Source organism: Crocodylus porosus, unplaced genomic scaffold, assembly GCF_001723895.1.
Source record: "Crocodylus porosus isolate Cpor-Errol unplaced genomic scaffold, CroPor_comp1, whole genome shotgun sequence".
NCBI classification, from domain to species: Eukaryota; Metazoa; Chordata; order Crocodylia; family Crocodylidae; genus Crocodylus; species Crocodylus porosus.
The window spans coordinates 57702336-57716968 of NW_017728886.1; the positions used below are offsets into that span (position 1 = coordinate 57702336).

Sequence of the window (14633 nt, forward strand, 5' to 3'; positions counted from 1 at the left end):
TTAAAAACAATTCTATCAGATACTTAAGTTAGTATTAGTATTAACAGTATAAATTAGCATGAAAGATAATAGCTCGATACATCAAAACAAAAAATACAAACCTTGTTACAGTAAAAACTATTTACCAGTAGATAGGTATTTAAAACAGACAATTTATCCAGTTGTTAACATAAGGATTACATGCATTATTACATCTTCTTAGGCCAAAACTTCACAACTTAGTATACACAGGGGCACAAATTAGCAGCTATAGGGTAATTAAAAACTGGTTCTTATCCTTAAGTAACAGTACCAAATAAGACTCTGGAAACACAAAATGAACACTAGTTTTAATTCCATTAAAATCAAGCGACACTTGATCCAAGTCACCTGTAAAAACAAAGAAGACAACAGGAAAATCCATCTGGGTGGAATTAACTTTTATTGAGGAAGAAGAGGCTCATGTAACGGTAATGTTTCCATCCATACTGCTAACTCCAAAAAGATTGGAAACTAGAACTTGCCTGACCATCACTGCAATACCAAAAGGATTTTGTTCTATATGAACAGCAAATTATTTAATTGCTACGTTCAATAAATAGTTTTTTCCCTGCACTGATTTTGGGGGAAACATTAAACTGAATACAACAACAACAAAAAACAGATTTGCAAGAATTTTAACTCTAAATGGTGTTCACTGTTGTAGCAGTCTAAATCTTTAGAAAACACTGCCAGAATTTTCAGCATACAAGAATCTGTTTTTTTCCCCAAAGAAATAAAACCAAAATTCTCTCTACAGTTTTAATATTTTACACTCAAAGCGACTAATTTGACAAGAAATCCTCTGGTTCATGACTAAAAGAAACCTGTCCTTACAGAAAAAGGTCAAAGCCGTAATGTATTTTTCAAAAGTAACAGGCAAACATTTCAACAGAAAGATTTAACAAGTATTGTGGAAACAGTTTTATATTAAAGCATCTGAATGTGTATATTACATATGACATGCAAGCTCTAAACATATCATTGCTCTCTTCTTATTTGATTAGGCAGGAGTCCAATTATTTTAAAAACAAAACCAGAATGACTTACAAAATGTATCAATACTTTGGGTTTCCTATTTAGTTTTGCTTAAGATGTTTAACTACACAAAACTACAACAATTACATTTTCAGAAGGATGGAAAACTGCAATACTTCAACTGAAAATATGCATATTCCAAATAAACCAAAGATCTTTAAGAGAGCTTTGGGTGGGCAGGGAAGGGAAGGTTGGCAAAGGGGGAAGCTAAGATCTGAACTTGGTATTTAAAAATCTCATCTTCAACTGCACCTCTTCTGGTCTTCAGTAGCGTCCTGGAAAGAGAAGGCAGTGTTACTATAACAATCAAGTCCACATGATTTCTCATTTGTCAAGCTCAAACACTATAACAGATTAATAACCTGATGACAAATACTTACTTGGGCTATATGAACGGGATCTTGATCGCGATCGATAGCGGCTATAGTAAGGTGAAGGTGATCGTCTCCTTTGAAGTAAATAAAATTTGAGTTTGGTTATGATTTTTTTTTTTTTTTAAACATTTACTTATTTCAGTAGTGAAGGACCAAATCTGTCTTACAGGCTTGGACTGTATGGATGATTTTCTTTTATGCTGACTGTAACTTGCTATGATATATTTAAGGAGCAAAGGCAGGGCAGAGCAATACCTTATAAGCTAACTAGTTCAGAGAAGTATGAACTTTCCCAAGTAACAAATTACTTTGTCAGATACTATGAATGGACCTGCAGAAAGCAGAGGTTCTAAATAAATTCTACGCTGCCTTCAGAATAACACTGTTAAACTACTTCTTTCTACCTTATACAGTGCTTGAGGCTGTATACCTGCAGAACCTCAAAATAACCACACATTTCAGACAAAGGATGAAGAAGCAAGATTTTTTAAACAGTATCTGACATGGACTTACCCTTCAGTGTTGTTTTGTTCTAAAATATTGCATGTTTTCCATTTTCCTCTATTTACATGTATTATAATTTTAACTTTAAATTTCTCCCCTCTCCAATTTAACATCTTTGCATTACATTAGACTCTACTCCTACTCTCCTTTCTCCCATCTTTCTTCTCTGAAAATAAAGGCTCTGTTAAGTTTGCTCATCAGCAACCAACCAATTTAACTTGGTGAAGTTTGATTACTCTGATTTTTTCAAGTCTTTTGCCTTTTACAGGCCACTTCCGAGAAAGGTAGTGGAATTCATGCTCCACACAAGAATGAAAGGAACTGCTGCATCCAGCACTTCGAAAAGCAAATTACTCTAACCACAGCATTTAACAATTACTTGAGTGACACTGCTCATATACTTCTTTCACATAGGACTTTTCATCAGCTGCTTTCCAAGTGCTATTTGAAGGGAACTGTTCTCTCAAGATCTTACTCTTTCCCACCCAGCTCCTCCTCATCAGCATGGCATCATTCTATTCCCCTACAGAAATAAAGATGGGATCATTTTTCTAATTTGTACTAGTAATTACAGAAACCTTGAAAGCATTATACTGCACATAGCAGATCTTTAAAAAAAAATCTCCCCACATTCTTCATCTACAGTAAGGTTCTGTCTACAAAGCATTTTTTGGCATGCAGTTTATTTTAAAGATACTAGCTTCCTGCTGGTACTACAAGTGCCCCCCCAAAAGCACCATACTTAAGAGCATGTTATTATTGAAAACCTAGTTACCTGTACCGGTAATCATATTCTTCATATCTATCATATCCTCTGTCGTACCCTCTGTCATAATAGGAATCGCGACGCCGACCTGCTCCTCCACCACCGCCACCTCCACTGCTAGTTAAAATCAAACAAACACACACACAAGTACAATGCAAGTATAGTAATCTGCTTCTCTTGCAAATGATAACTCTGAAAGTCAAAACATTTTCTTCAGTGGCAATCCTTCCCCAAATATTCTGTGTCAGACTCAATAACCCAACTTTTCTGTTGGGCTTAGGAACACACATTAAGACTCAGATCCACAATGGTATTAGGTACCTAACTCTCCCTTACTGACTGAATAGGGTTCAACGGTTGGGATGGATAAAGGATATTTTGCAGTTTATTTTAAGTATTTTTCAGGTGGCATTATGAGACTTTTGGAAAAATCCACATAATACTAGTTATACTAGAGAAGGACTTAAGTCTCTTAAGAGTAATTTAGAAGACAACTGTAACTAAACCAAACCAATTAACTAACCAACCAACCAACGGAGGAAAACCCCAAACCAAAAGAAAGATTCCCTTCTAGTAAAAAAGGCTGCTGAGTATCCGCAGTTTAACTCCATGCGCTGTAGTTAAGATACTTGCTCCACGCCGATCTGATGCCATTTACATAACAAGAGTCAAATCCTTACTGTGTGGGTCTGCCCATGTAGATCCCGGGGGTGGGCGTGTGCGCTCGCTTGGTGATGGAGTAATCCACCCGGATCCTGCGGCCGTCCAACTCCATGCCGTTCGCATGCTCCATCGCCTGCAGGGGAGACGGGCACGTTACCGACCCGAGCTGCAGCGCAGGGATCCCGACCGAGAACACATCCCTTCCTGCCGCCTGCCAGTGCCCCCCGCGGCCAGGGCTGGGCCGCGCCGCGCCGCGCGGCAGCGCTGCGCTCGCCGCGCCCACGCTCCTCGGGCAGCACCCGGGGCGCGGAGCAAGCGGCATCCTCCCCTGCGCCTGCTCTGCCCCGGGGGCGGGCCGGCTCCGTAGCCGTGCAATGCGGGGGCTTCCTCTAGGGTGCATATGGCCAGATTACTGCTAGTCGGCTGCCATTTCATGCTCTCCCAGCCTCCTGCCATCTCCCTTACAAGGACCTACTCCAGAGCTTAATAAAATGGCGGGTTCAGCCTACATGGATACCTAATGACAACCTTCCGCCCCAGCCCCGGCGGCGCAGCGCGCGCCTCGGCCGCCCCGCGCCTGCCCGGCTCGCACAGCCCCTGCTCCATCGATACAATGGCCCTTCGCCCCATGCCCAAGCCTGCAAAGCAGGGCTCGCTCCGCTTGAGACGGAATGTGCTTCTGCAGGACTCAACCTCTGGACAAGCGAGTTGAGCTGGAAGAAAAGGCGGTTCCGCTCTCTTCAGTCCATTTGTTATATTTGCAAACAACTTCTGGCCCCTTTTACACGATTGAGTTTTCCGCTGTAATGGGCGCTTGAGGATGCATATATGGAGCAGTTAACATGGACCTTTCGTTTGCCTGATATCAAAGGTATTTTCCTTCTCATGTAAAATAAGCAAAAGCCTTGCAACCCTACGAAGTTTTTTATTGCAAATCAGCACAAAGTGCATTCTCATTATATGGCTGCAAAGACCAACACAGCACACTAACCTGCTGCTCCCTGATTAAACATTTTTGTTTGCAGACAGAAAGCAACTAGAATTGTAACTTGCTAAAACAAAACGGGATTGAGAAACATTTTTTTTTTTTAAGGCCCTTGCCTGACCAAAAATACCCTTATCATTTAATGCTAAACTTAATGCAACACAAATCTACAATAATGCAGTAGTCTCCCAATGCTTGAAGGGTGTTTGTGCCCAAAAGCAGGGCTGGACACAAGCATGGGTGAACAGGGTGGTTGCCCAGTACCCAGAGAGAAAGGGGGCCTGAATATGATGAAATTAATGATTGTTATCATCATCTCTGGCAAATGGGGGCCAATACTAAAAGTCTGCCCAGGACCACAGGAGTTTAGGTACAGCAATGCCTGAAAGTTTGCAAAGAACTTTTTCCCAACTGTTTAGTTGGTCTAATAAAATATATCACATCTACCCAAAAAACATTGTCTGCCTATGGCCTTAGACCAACATGGCTACAACCAACCCTGCAATAATGTGGCCAGCATTTCTATCCTCAAACTGGACATGACACAGAGTTCTCCACTAGAGCATCCAAATTTTACTAATGCTGCTTAACTCTAGATTATATTGCCACCTAGTGATTTCCACTCGAACACAACAAAATAGCTACTGGGTTTGATATACAGGAACAATCATCTCTTACTGTCTTGAATCCCTTACACAAAACACAATTCTGTATTATTTAGTTTTATAGCTCATTATCCATAAAGTCTTGGGGCAACTTGTAATGAAAGACCAGCCCCCAAGAAAATTAAGAGCAAACTTCCCCAAAGGACACCAGAAAATACTTAAATGTTCTACCCCCACTCCAACACTCCCACTTCTCATTCAGCTGCTAGCCACTCCTTTCACAGATGTCTTAAGAAAAACAAACTGCTCTACTCTAAACCGTGGAGAGCTAAGAAAGATAAGTTTATACAATGTTTTAGAAGCTGTGACATGTAAAAACTGTTGCAAGATGACTTAACAAATGGTTCTTTGCAAGCTTGTTTCCTTGCCTGCTTTCATGCAACCCACAGGTGAAACAGCAGGATTAAACTTGTTTGCATGTACTTACAGCACACATAAAACATGCACTGGGAATGGCAGTTTGTTTATTTCTATACCTTAAAACAAAGTTTGTATATATTGTTGCAACTAGGTTGAGGTGTTGCTTTCAAAATTCATTTCCATTTACTTTTTACTCTAAGTATATATATGAATTAAGACATTAAAATACCTGTCTAGGAAAGTTCCTCAAAACAAAATGAAATCAATTTAAAACCACTGTAGAAAGCAAACTATTTGCAAAGATACTTACACCATCCATGTATCAAATTTGGGAAAGGGGGGGGAGGGGGCTACATTTTGTTTAAAACTTTTGAGTCAAAAGGGTAAAAGTCCCCCTGTTAAAATATGGGGTGAGGGGTGCAGAAGGTGGGAGAAAAAAACATCAGTGCACTCCAAATTTAAGAGAAAAAAAACTTGAATATTCATGTTAATCCATTATCTTTTTAGAAGCTTAGTATGTTGCATTTAGCTGCTGATTTGTCCATTTTTATTTCAATATGGATTTTCTATCAGATAAACTTCTGTGTTGTAATCAAGCTGAAATTAAAATGACTTTGCAAAATGGTGCAAGATGGGATTTCTAGAACACATTTTTAGCTTTTCCTGAAAATTCCATTGGGAATTTTTTTTTTTTTTTTAAATATAATAAGACCATGTTTCTGCAACTTGGCAGAGGACAAGGAAGCACAAGAATGAGACTTTAAAAGTACTGTTTTAATTCTGGAACAAATCAGTACTGACCATAACATCAAGTTGGTATTTTGTCACCACCCTAGTGGACTAATATACACATAAAAATGTTATTATATTTGCTATTCTAAGTGAAAGTATCAGCTAAGTGGCCAAGAATTCTACAGAGGCACAAGCTATCAGTCAGCTTTTCCACCCCAGGAAGAACCTCCAAGAGAGGTTTGGAGCATGCTGGTAAAAACTGTGAGAAGGCTAATGCTGATGAAGTGTCTTGCACCTGGACAGTAGATAGGAAGGCTGTAACTTGTGAAGCTGTCAACATCTTTCATAAAGATTTAACAGTTATGGTAACTATACTGTAGGTTTCAAATGAAACTCCATCCACCTTAAATATGAAGCTGTTATAGCATCTCAAACTGCTATGTAGTACTGTCAACTTAGTGAAGCAATAACTGCTGTGAAACCAATGAGGCAGGTGCAAAGCATACTTAATTTACATAGTTGCAGGGACATTACCCTGAAAAATAAAATGTTTAAACCATCAACAGTAGTTATTAGTTTTGGGAACAGATGGAAATTCCTGTACATTTATTTTTAATCCCTAAAAAGATTACTTACATGAAAAGTGTTGCTATTATGAGAAAACAGAAGCCAGAGACCTTCCTAGGTTGTAAGCACTCCCACAAAGAAGCCATGCAATTCAAACAATAGGATAATAAAATACAATAGGAATAAGGACAGATGAACTAAAAACAATACTTTTGTAAAAGCAATACACTGTTCAAAAGCTTTCATTACAATTTGAATAGGATGTATGCAAAATTAAATATCCGAAGAAAGTGCCTCTTTTCTCAAAGTAACCTGGGGAAGTCAAATTCAGAATTTAATTTCCACTGAACAATAAATTAGGTTCCTGCTCTGGTTTAGGTAGTTATGGTAATAAATAGATTGTTCTAAGATGCTAATTTGCTTCTTAATTTCTGTGGTAAAACAACCTGTCAAAGGATCTTTATTCTTTTAAAAAGACTTTAAGAATTTGAAAACTATGGTAGAAAAATATGGACTGCTAGATACCAGAATTTTTATACTTTAAAAAAAATTTAATACTTGTTAAGCATATCAATGAATAAGAATTTCAGGATAGTTCACTATCTTCTAAAATGAATCCCACAAGTCTACTGCTCTTTTGACCTCTTTTAGCACATCAACAGTTTTGTGTTTAGAATTTTTTTTTAAGACTGTAGTGGTGAACACAGTTTTTAAGCACTCTGGACAATCAGCATGAAGAATTAAGTAAATATCATTATAAATTTATTTCTGAATACACCCACATGCCAGCACTGTGGAGAACAGTTAGTTTCAATGTTTTGATTTACAAAATGAAGTCAGAATATTTTTCTGGTCATCTGGGATTTAAAAGGTGATGCACTAATAACTTTGAAGTGCTCCATCTACAGGACAAAACATCTAGCAACATGTCAAGTTCACACTTTGTCATGTTTGAATCAATATGCTGTTATTTACTTAGACAAATGATCTCTATGGGACAAGGAAGTAATTCAAACCACACTTGAACACTCCTGGGTGCCTTTGCTTAGACTGCCAATGATGGTGTCTATTGCCACCACTAATCCCATATAATGTCCTAAATTATCCAAGTTCTACGTGCAATGAGTTTTCTTATATTTTTATTACCAAAACGTAGATACTGTAGTTGAGGTTCTAGTGAGGAAACATCTATTTGTAATATTTTATTATTGAAGCACCATGATGCGTTTTAGCTAAAGGTTAAGCAGGTGGCTTTCTAGTGCTACATATATATATTTTTTGTCAACAATGCATATTTTTACATATTTTTCCTGTGATACACAGTGCCTGTGGTAATTATGGATCCAAGAAGACACCAAGCCCCAGAGTAGTAGGATGAAAATCCATCGAGATATTTCAGTAAAAAAAGATTTCAGTATGCCACAAAAAATACACTAATGTTTCTCTGGTATAATTTTAAGATGGAATATCAATCCTCTGAAGCATCTTCAAAAGAAAATTATTACTGAACTGATTTTTCTCTTTAATACAAATGTCTCCCAGAAGGAACCTTCTGCAAGTCTGGTAAATTCAGGGACTGTCAACTTAATGACCAGATACAAGTCACAAAAACAGGCCATTATCCAAGACTAAATTTAACAGACACAGACTATAAGCATCTGCATAAATTATCATGTTCAACATAAAACATTACATATAACAAAACATATACAATGTTAATTTATATAACTGTATATGTAACTATATTAAGTAATATAGTGATATAGATTGCATGTCTTTTGGCTCTTTAAAAATGCAAAAAACATCCAGAAAATAATATTCTCACAGCTGGAATAATTTGGGTATTCTTTGGAAACCACAACTAGAATTTAGTTGCAAATTCCATGGAAATTTTGATCAGTAATGGTTTGAAAAAAAAGCATGCAGAAGGCGCTCATAACAGCTTTGCAAAGCAAAGCACACACGACACATGCAACTGAGGCAGCCATGCTTTATAGAGGATGAGCTGTGAAATAAGACTGCCAAGTTCAAGCAGTGAGAACTCCACTAAAATAACCTTTTTAGTAACAGTACTATTTCGTCTTGCAATTTTGGCTAGCTTCAAAAGGTAGGGGAGAAGATAGAATACAGTACTCCATGAGAACTTTAGGAGGAACTCTCTTTTCCTATTCATCAGGAATGACTGATTTCACTGTAGTAGTGTTGCACCTTCAACTCTGGCTATATCATGGAATAGCAACATCAAAAGCCAAAATGGAGGGACTTATTCTGTGATTTTACCAAACATTCCTGATTTTTTTTTTTTTTTTTTTTTTTTTTTTACAGCAATATCACTTCCAGTGCAAGCCAATTTGCTACATATGATTTTCTGTGGAGCTTGCAACCCTGCTTTGGAAATTGATCCACAGGCATAAACACAGTCATCAAAATTACAATTTCAAAATCTGCGTCTATGACCATCTAAAACTCTGACCAAAAAATCCAAAATATGATGACAATAAGTAAAAACTCATCATCTACAGGTGTTTAGGATTTTTCAATTTGTGTTAAAATAAGCGTTAACTACAAGACAGTGTTCAATGGCATTTAATGCTACAGACTTTGTATTGAAAATGTGCAATAATGTTCTGCAAGTACTCAGGAAGGAAGATGGAAGTTTGATACGATGGGCAGGTGTTCCTTCCTGAAACCTGAAAGACAGTTTAGGATTGCGAGATAAATACATTAGAAATATATCTGCAAACATAGCCAACAATGGCACCTAACCAGTCTGACAGCAAAACTATCACACTTAAGATTCAGAGTCTACCCTCAACTGTGAAGGGGGAGGAAATTTCAAGGTTCCCAGAGCTACTGTTTCACTCTGTGTACATTTAGTAACACAGGCTGCTTACAGACATGGACCATCCCCCCCCAACCCAGAAGTTACTTTAAGCTCAGGATGCCAAGCACAGCACATGCCCAGAAGAGGCACTGTATTAGTTTGAGCCAGCTAGCCCAATGTCTGTATAGATTGTGCATTTCAGCAGGGCTTTTCAGTGCTTCTATCCAATACCTAGTTGGATGCTTTTGTCTAAAGCTGATTCAATCTATATAGATGCTAGGGAGCCAGGTTGAACCAACACACTTCCTCTTCCAGTAAAGTGTCATGTGTCATATCCCCCTGTCAGCAAGCACAGTTTGTTTTACAATTTACAATTGTAGTAGTTTACAATTATAGTAGTGAAGAGAGCATGAAGGCTTACTGCCTAACATCCTACGCAAACTGTATCTTTGAGGGCACCATACTTACAGCCTTAAGAAATTTCAGTTCAGCACTGGCACTTGTTTCCTCAGAAACAATAATAGTGTTATCCAGTGAAGAGTAAGCTATCTCAGTATTTTGTTTTAAATAGAAACTAGTATTTTAGAGCAAAAGTTACCAACTTATTACTAGTGCTGGGTCAGATTCTTATAGCCTGGCTGCTGCCGCAGGCTGCCAATCCTGTGCCCCCATCACTGATCCTGGCAACTCCAATCCCCTCCTTGTTCTGTGTCCCTCTCCAATTACCATATGCTGCTGAAAGGCATGATGAATGCCAATAGCAAATGGCAAATTCAGTGGCAAGGTTACAGACCAGGAAGTTAAGCTGCCCCTTTAAACTGTCACCAAGGCAGTTCCTTTAAATTCCATACCCCCCCTCCCCCATTCAGACCCCTGTTTTAGAGAAAAGTTGTACACAGAACTCAAAAGGTGTTCACTCATCCTTTACAGACATCTGGCCCTGTGAAGACCTTCCTACACCCTGGAAGATCTCAAGTCCTTCAGGCCCTTCTGCAAGCCCTTTTTATTAGTAATTAGTATTAGTTTACAGATGGTATCCTACTTCCTTGTGAAGGATGTCCTATTTTTCCTCAGGCTTCCATTCTGATTAAAATCAGTCTGTGTTATTGGTCCCAGCTTGGGAACTGGTCAGAAGGCATAAATTCAGAACCGTCCCCACCTCCCCCTTCTTAGTCAGTGGCATTGTTGCAGGTAGAGACAGGTGGGCAGAGACACCAGGCACAGTCTGGTGGGGAGGCATGCTGCGCCAGGCAGATGGGCATGCAGGCACTACTGCTGCAGTGTGGAAACAAGGTGGGCAGACTAGAGCAAGTGCCACCCTTCCTACCTGGCAGGCTCAATCTGAGCAGCAGCTGGAGGCAGGCTGGAATGGACACTGCTCCAGTCCATCGGCTTGTCTGGAGCATCATGCCACTCTGCCTCCCCACCAGACTGCGCCCCACATACCTGCTATTCCAGGACTTTTCACCAGCCATTAGGGACCAGCCTATGAAATCTGGGACTGTAACAGCCAAATTGGGATGCATGGTCACCATTCATCTAGGGGGGATAAAACCTCTCATATGAATGCATCATCATCTAACTCTCTCATCCCCAGTTAGTTATTCCATTTTAAAAATAGGGAAATTAAACCTCTAAACAGACTGTCCAGGTACGCACAGGATAGCTGTGCCAGGTCCAATAACAGAACACCCCAGAAAAACCCTCCTCCCTCTTTAACAAAAGACTATCTACCCTGGAATAGGAAGCTGAACATTTTCAATTGTTCAACTACTTGTATTAAAGGGTACACCCCAGCATAGAAGCAGCCTTAGATTACAAAACCTCAAACCTACTATCTGCCAGCTCTACATCTGGCAACAACATTGGGCATCTTCCTCAAGGCAGTAAACCCTTTATGCCTAAGATTTCCTGGCTGTCAAGCAAAGATAATTATGTGATACTGTGGGGTCTCTAGGTTAACATTTTTATACCTCTTAAAGATGAAAAATCACTAAGCATGTTAAATACGTTTGGGGGTAAGACCTTTTTACTTTTTCTCCTTCCCCAAGTATGTGCCCATCCCTTACATTTCACGCAACACTTGGGGGAAGGGGCAAAAATAAGTATCCATCAAAGCCTTAAGTTTTGGGGGAAGGGGCAAAAATAAGTATCCATCAAAGCCTTAAGTTTTAACACAATTTCAAGGAAAACAAAAAATGTACTGGACCTAACATTTGAAAGAGACTTTTTATTAACAGTTTTCTAGCCTGCCCCGTGAGAGATTCAGTTTTCGACGTTTGTTTTGATTCTATCCAGGCAACCTCAGATAAAGCCAAAGATCATTTCAATTCCAACGGACTCTCAGCCCCACTTGCAAAATTGGCCTAAGTGCTAGAACTGAATTTGTGTACGGGCTAATCCCACTCTCAAGCGCTGCAACCCCTACTTAGGAAACAAAAGACAGAGATTACTTAAACCCAGGTGCAAATGATCAAGTTGTGATAGACTAGAACCAACCAACACAAAAACCTGTCATAAAGAGAGTGGAAAGAAACTAGAGATCCCTCAGGTTTCTGAGACATGCTTAGGGAAAAGAGAAGAGCTACTAAAACAGTTCAGTGAAATCCATGTTCCTTTAGAGATTTTATACTAGATGTAGTGAGGTTAAAGCAGGGTCTCAATGGGTAGATGCAGATAAATTAAGCATCAAGGCTAATCAACATTTTTCAAATAAAAGGCTGATTTGATATTATAATTACACTACCAAAATAAAAATATCCTAAATTTTTTCAATTTGAAAATAATCTTAAAAAGGAATCAATTTTTAATACAAAGCATTAAGGCCCATCTTCAAGAAAAGGAGGAAGGATGGAAGATCCAGGGAACTACAGGCCAATCAGTTTTATCTCAATCCCTGGAAAGATGGAGGGTGGGAATTAAAAATCAATCAATCAATCAATCAATGAAATCACCAACAAGAGGCTAATGGAAGGCAACGTTCTGAGAGACAGCCAACTTGGCTTCGTTGTGGGTATGTCTTGCCTGACCAACCTCATTTCCTTCTATGACTAGGTGGTGCATCACCTGGACAAAGGAGAAGAGGTTGATGTCATATACTTAAGATTTCAAAAAAGCCTTTGATTTGGTCTCCCATGATGTCCTCGTGGTAAAATTGGGGAACTGTGGCCTCGACAACCTTATAGTCCGATGGTTGGGGAACTGGCTCTGTGGTCAGACCCAGACAGTAGTAGTCAATGGAACCAAGTCAACATGGCAGAGGGTGACCAACCCTCAGGGCTCAGTACTCAAACCAGTGCTCTTTAATATATTCATAAATGATCTGGATTAGTGTATCAGAAGTGGAGTGGCTAAGTTTGCAGATGACACTAAACTATAGGGAAGTGCAGTCACGCTAGAGGATAGGTTGGAGATTCAGGCCGACTTGGACAGGCTCACAAGGTAGGTGCATCCAAACCTGATGACAACACAGAAATGCAAGTTGCTCCACTTCAAGAGAAAAAACCCACACCATACTTATAAGCTCAGCAGTGCTACATTCACTAACACCACAACCAAGACAGACTTGGGGGTCATAAATGACCACAAGATGAACATGAGCCACCAATGCGATGCCACAGCCAGCAAAGCAAATAAAGCTTTGGCTTGTATCTACCAAAGCATCTGAAGCAAGACCCAAGAAGCCATCCTCCCTCTTTACTTGGCCTTAGTGAGGCCGCAGCTGGAGTACTGGATCCAATTCTGGGCTCCACACTTTAGAAAGGATGTGGAGAAACTTGACAGAGTCTGGAGGAGAGCCATGCACATGATTAAAAGTCAGGAGAACAGGCCTTATGGAGGAAAGGTAGAGAGGCATAGGACTCTTCAGCCTGGAGAAGCAAAGGCTCAGGGGTGACTTGGTGGCAGCCTATGAGTATATAAGGGGTGTACACCAGGCACTGGGAGAATGGCTGTTCACCAGAGCACCCCAAGGGAAGACGAGGTCTAACCTTCACAGACTGCTGTAAGATCATTTTAGACTGGACATAAGAAAAGTTTCCAGAGTCTGGAACAGACTTCCCCCAGAAGTGCAACTGGATACCTTTAAGAAACACTTGGATGCTTATCTTGCTGGGTTGATCTGACCCCAGCCAACTTCCTGCCCATTGGGCAGGGGCCTGGACCTGATGATCTTGCAAGGTCCCTTCCAGCCCTAATGCCTATGAAACCTATGAAATAAGGCCTATAATTATTACAATCTTTGGAAACATTTAAGTAAGAAATACATGCACTGAACTCATAGCTCACTGAAATTCAGTATGGGAATTTAAGAGAAGTGTGATCTCCTAATTAAAACTAAAGGATTACCCAAAAATAATCAAAACTAATACACGCCTCAGAAAGAACCTCTAAAAACAACACTTCCATGTACATTTACAAGGTACTCTCTCAAGAAATTTAAAGAAGCTGGAAATTTTCCTTCACAAATCTGAAATAAGCAGTTTAAGTTACTGCTTAAAATTACTTCTTCTGTTCAGTAAAACTTTTAGCTGTAAAAATTCAAAATGTATATATAAGAGAAATATATATGTCCAAAACATTTAAAGTAATTTCCTCGATACTCTTAAAATGCCATTTGTGCATTTCATACAACTCCAGTTACTATTCCAAAGCATCTGCTTGATAAGACGCAAAAATTACTACCTAGTAAAGAAGGAATTTGACTGATGGTAAATAACATATTTTTAACTATGTAACTGTTTACATGTACACAGTTATACTGGAGTTTTCAGGTAGCAAAACTGTGTAGAACAGTCGTAAATACAGGTGCACCAATATATTGGTCCATATTGTACTGGCACTGATAGAAGGAAAACCGACATCAGCAACTGGCTTTTTTTGGCCAGTGTGGCCAATATTTTGCTTTAAATAAATGGTGCATGCAAGTGTGCAGCCTCAGGCATGCACACAGCCAGGAATGCAGCCTGGCAGCATGGAGAGCAGCATCTGGCTGGTAAGTCTGTGGTGGGGGTAGAGGGGGTAGATAGAGGCCCCCATAGTGAGGGAGGGGGTAGGGCTGGGGCAGGGTCAAGAGCTGCCCAGCTGGGGCAAGGCACAGGACACAATGGATGCATCCCTATGGGAAGCATCGGGGCAT

General features: G+C 39.7%; 1 protein-coding gene across 2 annotated transcripts in view; it reads right to left on the bottom strand.

Annotated features, from left to right (window-relative positions):
• Window positions 1–542: 542 nt before the first annotated feature.
• TRA2A (transformer 2 alpha homolog) overlaps window positions 543–14633 on the bottom strand; it is a 27114-nt gene continuing 13023 nt past the window's right edge. Inside the window, exons 4-7 of one of the 2 annotated variants that reach the window (XM_019534635.1) lie at window positions 3381–3496; window positions 2710–2814; window positions 1437–1504; window positions 543–1331 (exon numbers count right to left, since the gene is read on the bottom strand). In XM_019534635.1, the coding sequence (XP_019390180.1) occupies window positions 1321–1331; window positions 1437–1504; window positions 2710–2814; window positions 3381–3496 (300 nt within the window). In that variant the 3' untranslated portion in view covers window positions 543–1320. Of the gene's footprint in view, window positions 1332–1436; window positions 1505–2709; window positions 2818–3380; window positions 3497–14633 lie in introns of both variants that reach the window. The other variant, XM_019534626.1, reaches the window with a different exon arrangement.